Source organism: Abramis brama, assembly GCF_963993115.1.
Source record: "Abramis brama genome assembly, chromosome: 17".
Lineage (NCBI taxonomy): Eukaryota > Metazoa > Chordata > Actinopteri > Cypriniformes > Leuciscidae > Abramis > Abramis brama.
Genome location: NC_139979.1, coordinates 35148717 through 35156420, shown reverse-complemented (window position 1 = coordinate 35156420; position 7704 = coordinate 35148717). Strand labels below are relative to the sequence as shown.

Genomic DNA, 7704 nt, shown 5'->3' with positions numbered 1-7704 from the left:
CTCAGAATAAACCTCTTCAGGTGTGTGTGTGCCCGCGTGTGTGTGTGTGTTCTCAGAATAAACCCCTTCAGGTGTGTGTAATCTCAGAATAAACCTCTTCAGGTGTGTGTGTGTGTGATCTCAGAATAAACATCTTCAGGTGTGTGTGTGCCCGCGTGTGTGATCTCAGAATAAACCCCTTCAGGTGTGTGTGTGCCCACGTGTGTGTGTGATCTCAGAATAAACCTCTTCAGGTGTGTGTGTGTGTGATCTCAGAATAAACCCCTTCAGGTGTGTGTGTGTGTGTGTGATCTCAGAATAAACCCCTTCAGGTGTGTGTGTGTGTGATCTCAGAATAAACCCCTTCAGGTGTGTGTGTGTGATCTCAGAATAAACCTCTTCAGGTGTGTGTGCGTGTGATCTCAGAATAAACTCCTTCAGGTGTGTGTGTGTGATCTCAGAATAAACCTCTTCAGGTGTGTGTGTGTGTGATCTCAGAATAAACCCCTTCAGGTGTGTGTGTGTGTGATCTCAGAATAAACCTCTTCAGGTGTGTGTGTGTGTGATCTCAGAATAAACCTCTTCAGGTGTGTGTGTGTGTGATCTCAGAATAAACCTCTTCAGGTGTGTGTGTGATCTCAGAATAAACCCCTTCAGGTGTGTGTGTGATCTCAGAATAAACCCCTTCAGGTGTGTGTGTGTGTGTGTGTGTGTGTGATCTCAGAATAAACCCCTTCAGGGGTGTGTGTGTGTGTGTGTCTGTGTGGTCTCAGAATAAACCTCTTCAGGTGTGTGTGTGTGTGTGATCTCAGAATAAACCTCTTCAGGTGTGTGTGTGATCTCAGAATAAACCCCTTCAGGTGTGTATGTGATCTCAGAATAAACCCCTTCAGGTGTGTGTGTGTGTGTGTGTGATCTCAGAATAAACCCCTTCAGGTGTGTGTGTGTGATCTCAGAATAAACCCCTTCAGGTGTGTGTGTGTGTGTGTGTGTGTGTGTGTGTGTGATCTCAGAATAAACCCCTTCAGGGGTGTGTGTGTGTGTGTCTGTGTGGTCTCAGAATAAACTCCTTCAGGTGTGTGTGTGTGTGTGTGTGTGTGTGTGATCTCAGAATAAACCCCTTCAGGTGTGTGTGTGTGTGTGATCTCAGAATAAACCCCTTCAGGTGTGTGTAATCTCAGAATAAACCTCTTCAGGTGTGTGTGTGTGTTCTCAGAATAAACCCCTTCAGGTGTGTGTGTGTGTGTGTGTGATCTCAGAATAAACCCCTTCAGGTGTGTGTGTGTTCTCAGAATAAACCCCTTCAGGTGTGTGTGTGTTTTCAGAATAAACCCCTTCAGGTGTGTGTGTGTGATCTCAGAATAAACCCCTTCAGGTGTGTGTGTGTGATCTCAGAATAAACCCCTTCAGGTGTGTGTGTGTAATCTCAGAATAAACCTCTTCAGGTGTGTGTGTGTTCTCAGAATAAACCCCTTCAGGTGTGTGTGTGTTCTCAGAATAAACCCCTTCAGGTGTGTGTGTGCCCGCGTGTGTGTGTGTGTGTGATCTCAGAATAAACCCCTTCAGGTGTGTGTGTGCCCGCGTGTGTGTGTGTGATCTCAGAATAAACCCCTTCAGGTGTGTGTGTGCCCGTGTGTGTGTGATCTCAGAATAAACCCCTTCAGGTGTGTGTGTGATCTCAGAATAAACCCCTTCAGGTGTGTGTGTGCCCGCGTGTGTGTGTGTGTGATCTCAGAATAAAACCCTTCAGGTGTGTGTGTGCCCGTGTGTGTGTGATCTCAGAATAAACCCCTTCAGGTGTGTGTGTGATCTCAGAATAAACCCCTTCAGGTGTGTGTGTGCCCGCGTGTGTGTGTGTGTGATCTCAGAATAAACCTCTTCAGGTGTGTGTGTGTGTGTGATCTCAGAATAAACCTCTTCAGGTGTGTGTGTGATCTCAGAATAAACCTCTTCAGGTGTGTGTGTGTGTGTGTTCTCAGAATAAACCCCTTCAGGTGTGTGTGTGATCTCAGAATAAACCCCTTCAGGTGTGTGTGTGTGTGATCTCAGAATAAACCCCTTCAGGTGTGTGTGATCTCAGAATAAACCCCTTCAGGTGTGTGTGTGTGATCTCAGAATAAACCTCTTCAGGTGTGTGTGTGATCTCAGAATAAACCTCTTCAGGTGTGTGTGTGTTCTCAGAATAAACCCCTTCAGGTGTGTGTGTGATCTCAGAATAAACCCCTTCAGGTGTGTGTGTGTGTGATCTCAGAATAAACCCCTTCAGGTGTGTGTGTGATCTCAGAATAAACCTCTTCAGTTGTGTGTGTGATCTCAGAATAAACCCCTTCAGTTGTGTGTGTGATCTCAGAATAAACCCCTTCAGTTGTGTGTGTGTGTGTGTGATCTCAGAATAAACCTCTTCAGGTGTGTGTGTGATCTCAGAATAAACCCCTTCAGGTGTGTGTGTGTGTGTGTGTGATCTCAGAATAAACCCCTTCAGGTGTGATCTCAGAATAAACCTCTTCAGGTGTGTGTGTGTGTGTGTTCTCAGAATAAACCCCTTCAGGTGTGTGTTTGATCTCAGAATAAACCCCTTCAGTTGTGTGTGTGATCTCAGAATAAACCCCTTCAGGTGTGTGTGTGTGTGTGATCTCAGAATAAACCCCTTCAGGTGTGTGTGTGTGTGATCTCAGAATAAACCCCTTCAGGTGTGTGTGTGTGTGATCTCAGAATAAACCCCTTCAGTTGTGTGTGTGTGTGATCTCAGAATAAACCCCTTCAGGTGTGTGTGTGTGTGTGTGTGATCTCAGAATAAACCCCTTCAGGTGTGTGTGTGTGATCTCAGAATAAACCCCTTCAGGTGTGTGTGTGTGTTCTCAGAATAAACCTCTTCAGGTGTGTGTGTGTGTGTGCGATCTCAGAATAAACCTCTTCAGGTGTGTGTGTGTGTGATCTCAGAATAAACCCCTTCAGGTGTGTGTGTGTGTGATCTCAGAATAAACCCCTTCAGGTGTGTGTGTGTGTGATCTCAGAATAAACCTCTTCAGGTGTGTGTGTGTTCTCAGAATAAACCTCTTCAGTTGTGTGTGTGATCTCAGAATAAACCCCTTCAGTTGTGTGTGTGATCTCAGAATAAACCCCTTCAGGTGTGTGTGTGTGTGTGATCTCAGAATAAACCCCTTCAGGTGTGTGTGTGTGTGTGATCTCAGAATAAACCCCTTCAGGTGTGTGTGTGTGTGATCTCAGAATAAACCCCTTCAGTTGTGTGTGTGTGTGATCTCAGAATAAACCCCTTCAGGTGTGCGTGTGTGATCTCAGAATAAACCCCTTCAGGTGTGTGTGTGTGTTCTCAGAATAAACCTCTTCAGGTGTGTGTGTGTGTGTGATCTCAGAATAAACCTCTTCAGGTGTGTGTGTGTGTGTGATCTCAGAATAAACCCCTTCAGGTGTGTGTGTGTGTGATCTCAGAATAAACCCCTTCAGGTGTGCGTGTGTGTGATCTCAGAATAAACCCCTTCAGGTGTGTGTGTGTGTGATCTCAGAATAAACCCCTTCAGGTGTGTGTGTGTGTTCTCAGAATAAACCTCTTCAGGTGTGTGTGTGTGTGTGATCTCAGAATAAACCTCTTCAGGTGTGTGTGTGTGTGTGATCTCAGAATAAACCCCTTCAGGTGTGTGTGTGTGTGTGTGATCTCAGAATAAACCCCTTCAGGTGTGTGTGTGTGTGTGATCTCAGAATAAACCCCTTCAGGTGTGTGTGTGATCTCAGAATAAACCTCTTCCGGCTGATAGAGACCTGATCCTGATCACCCTGTCAGGATTTATTCTGAGATACAAACCGGCTGGATGAACATTATCCCGTACGTAATAAATGAACCTTATTGTTTCCCACTCGAACAGCATCATGTTTACATCACAGTGACATTTTATTCAAGAATCAATTTACAAACTTTTTAAAAAAAAGAGTGGTAAGGTTCTAGTTTAAAATGAGTAATCTAAGAAATGAAGCCGTCTGAGAAATGACACAATAATGAAATGTTGATTTGTCCGTTTGTTTCCATCCAGTTCATTATGGTGCACCAGCACCAGCGGCTTCAGCTGCTCCGCGAAGCTCCTCGTGTGTGTGTGTGTGTGTGAGAGGCTCTACATGAGGCGTTTGGGGTCGATCTTCTCCAGGTGTGTGAGTGTGAGTGTGTGTGTGTGTGTGTGTGAGAGGCTCTACATGAGGCGTTTGGGGTCGATCTTCTCCAGGTGCACCAGCGGCTTCAGCTGCTCCGCGAAGCTCCTCATGTCCTCGGACACGGTGTCCTGCCCCGCGGGAGCCAGAACGCTCAGCTCCACCAGATAGGACAGAGACAGCGGCTCGGTGTTCTCCGTGTTCCCCGGGACCAGCACCCGGGACAGCTTGCTCACCACCACCTTCATGGCCCCCTTCCGGAACATCTGGCCCTTGGCCACGAACTCGTGGTCCATGCGGAAGCCCATCTCGTTGAGCACCTCGGGCAGGCCGTGTGAGGCGGACACGTCCACACAGTTCCTCACCAGCGCCAGCCGGCTCTTGTCCCCCACCTCGGGCTGGCCCAGGTAGCGCAGGTGCCACGGGGCGGGGGGGTGCAGGAGCGAGCGCCGGGCCCGCAGGAGGAACGGGTTTCCCTGCTGGCCCTTCAGGAGATACACCAGCTCGTGGTCCGCGAAGCTCTCTGGCTCCATGTTATCGCACAGACCCCGGAGCCGATGCAGGAGGCTCTCCAGCGACTGGTCCAAAACACTGCCTGTGCGGGAGGACACACACGGGGTCAAGGGTCAAGGGCACTGGCCATGCGTATACAGATGAGCACTGAAGAGCTCAACCCTCTGGTGCTTTTACGTGTTGGTCAGAAATTACGTTTTTTATTTTCAAATATCAACAGTGTTTCTCAGAAGTCGCTCACTGCACCTTTAAGATTAGCTGCTGCATTTACTCACAATGAGCAACACGTGTCAGAGTTTATTAATCTTTGTTAATAAGCATACAACCGTTCATTCGCTCAGATCCATTAAATTTTAGTGATAAATGATTTTAGTAATTTATTCCTAATGTATTGACTAAGATTAATAAATGCTTTAAAACTATTCTTCATTGTTAGTTCATGTTAACCAATTAAATTTTACATTTGAACATGTCATTGTCACAGTTTTTACATGTTTTATTAACACTCAACAATAAGGATTCATTAGTTAACATGAACGAACAACGAACAGCACTTTTTTAAAGATTAAATGTCAACATTATTTAATGCACTGCTAACTAACATTAACACCACTATTAACTAACATTAACATATTGCTAATTTTTAGTTAAAGCATTAACTAATAACCTTATTGTAAAGTGTTGCCAAAAAGTTAAAGTTATATTAAGTTAACAATCTAGCTGAAGGTGTATTGTGTGTGTGTGTGTGTGTGTGTGTGTATATACATGTACCTTGCAGCAGATACTCCATCATGTTGATGGCTCCACCCGTGACGGGCATCACAGAGACCGGGGGAGCCTCCATCACACACACACACACACACAGATCTGCTCAACTCTATTCACAGCTGAGCCGATGATCAACACTCCCAGCAGAGCTTCAGACGAGCCGCAGATCAACACACCGTCGGCCTATATCACACTCTCGACAATAAGTGCAAAATAGCATGTATTCAACTTTCTATTAAACAGAAGAAAACGAAACAACAGATGTTTCCGCAGATATCAGCTACAACTCATTCAACTGCCTCCATGTGCAGCACAATGCGCATGCGCAGTGACGATAGACAGTACTGCGCGTGCGCGACTGGTCTTCCGATACATTCATTTAGCGCCATCTACCGGACTGAACGATCTCTTTATTATCATACTAATATCATCTATAACAAAACATAACATATCCTCAATTTTGAAAGTATGCTGGAAAAAGAAGCAATGAATTCAGATATTGAATCTGTAGGCCTATTGTTTAGGTGCTGGGCAACTGTCTAATACTGTTTTTGTGCCACGAATGTGCAGTGAATGTACATAAGAGTCTTCAGAAATCAATCCTCAATTCATAGTTCTCCATAATGTTTTTAAATATGTCATTTTTAAATAGTTCTTTACGAACCTATTTTTCCAGCTTCACCTGCTGAAGAAAGATATCAACAGGTGTATGTAATGTAATATGTGTGTTTTACTCAGGTCTACTCATTCAAAATAATTATCATAATTAGAAATGGCCATTAGGCCTTTGTTCAATTAGGATTTACGTAGCTTTATTATGTGCCTTAGAGGAAAAACAACAACAACAACTTACTGATGTGCGTCTTCTGACAAAACAATGGCACTGACATATTCTAAGATAAATCAGTGCAAGTTGCTTTCAGTTAAAACCGCTCAAACATGCATTAGTCTGAGACGAGATAAGCCTGTCTGTGAACCCGGGGGTATAAAACGTAAAATAAATCTGTATATGTTCGAAATAAAAGATATAGATTGTACTGAATGTCAGCTTGCTTATTTTGCTTATTCCAGACAAGGATATCAAACTTTGCAAAACACAAAAAGGCCATAAATGTTGTCATTTGATTACATGACTGTAGTTGGAAATCTTTTTCGATTTAACATTTCAGAGACACTTACTGTCAATAATATTATATTCTAAAATTACTCTGACTCTCTTTGTCACTTCGAAGTTTTAATTAGATGCCTCTTTCTGGCTTGTTTAGATCATGTTCCTCATTAACTGTAGCAGATTTGCCATGTCTGCTAATTAAAAGTTGCTTTAAATGTGCTGTTATGAGTGTTTGTGATTTATTGGACTTTTTATAAATAAATAAAAAAAGTAATGTATATGTGCTTGCTAAGCAATTCACCCTTCGCAGGGAGCTTGATTGACAGGCGATCTAACCAATCATAATCCGCCATCCGCCATTTTGTCCGACAAAGCAGTCAGGAGAGATAGCAGATTAACATGGGAGGTTTTGAATTTAAAAAACGGAGTGTACTGACGCCTTTCCGCGGTTTAAAACAACATTCCTTCTTATGTTCATTCATGTTTATTTAATGCTATAAATGAACTAGAAGGAAGAGATGATCGGTTCACGAGCAGCTTTAACTGATGCTCTACAGTCTACAGCGATCTGTCAGACATATTAAAGAGCCACAAAACGGTATGTATCGTTTAAATTTCTTTTAAAAAATGACCAAATTTGAAAGGTGAGACTTTGTTTAATATGTTTAATATCAAAAGTTACCGAAAAGTAACCTGGTCTGTCCTGTCTGTCAGCGTGTTGTCAGTCTCCTCTCTGCTCCGCGATGTATTTTTCACTGCGTGAGAACATGGTGTGGCGTGAGAGCAGCGTAGCTTGTCGGACATAGCGACAGTAACTAAGGGGGGCGGGTCTTTGCGAAGGGTTAATTGCACGACCAGTTTAATCACTTGCTTCACTTCTCCTCAGCGATCACATTATCTGGACAGATTTCTCAAACTTGGAGAAAAACAAAAGATAATTTGCTCTGTATTTTTTTAAAAAGAGGTTGTGTGAGAAAACTTGTCTGAATGCGAGGTCAACTGTAAACAAATAAGAATCAATCATCCTAATTACTGTATGCAGGACTTCTTTGAATAGATACAGGCTGCATGAACGCAACGCACTGTAATCAACGGACTAGGACTTTTATTGTGAAAAACATAAACGTGCGGTGACGTTTATTTAGAATGTAAATCACCGCTTGGGGACTTTTATT

At 43.6% G+C, this 7704-nt stretch overlaps 1 protein-coding gene across 1 annotated transcript; it reads right to left on the bottom strand.

Moving 5' to 3' along the window:
* Window positions 1-3863: 3863 nt before the first annotated feature.
* On the bottom strand, window positions 3864-5748 carry med18 (mediator of RNA polymerase II transcription, subunit 18 homolog (yeast)). Its single transcript, XM_084088747.1, has 2 exons — window positions 5422-5748; window positions 3864-4732 (listed from the first exon to the last, which is right to left on the bottom strand). The coding sequence occupies exons 1-2, from the start codon at window positions 5492-5494 to the stop codon at window positions 4179-4181; spliced, it is 627 nt and encodes a 208-aa protein (XP_083944873.1). The 5' UTR covers window positions 5495-5748; the 3' UTR covers window positions 3864-4178.
* Window positions 5749-7704: the final 1956 nt, after the last annotated feature.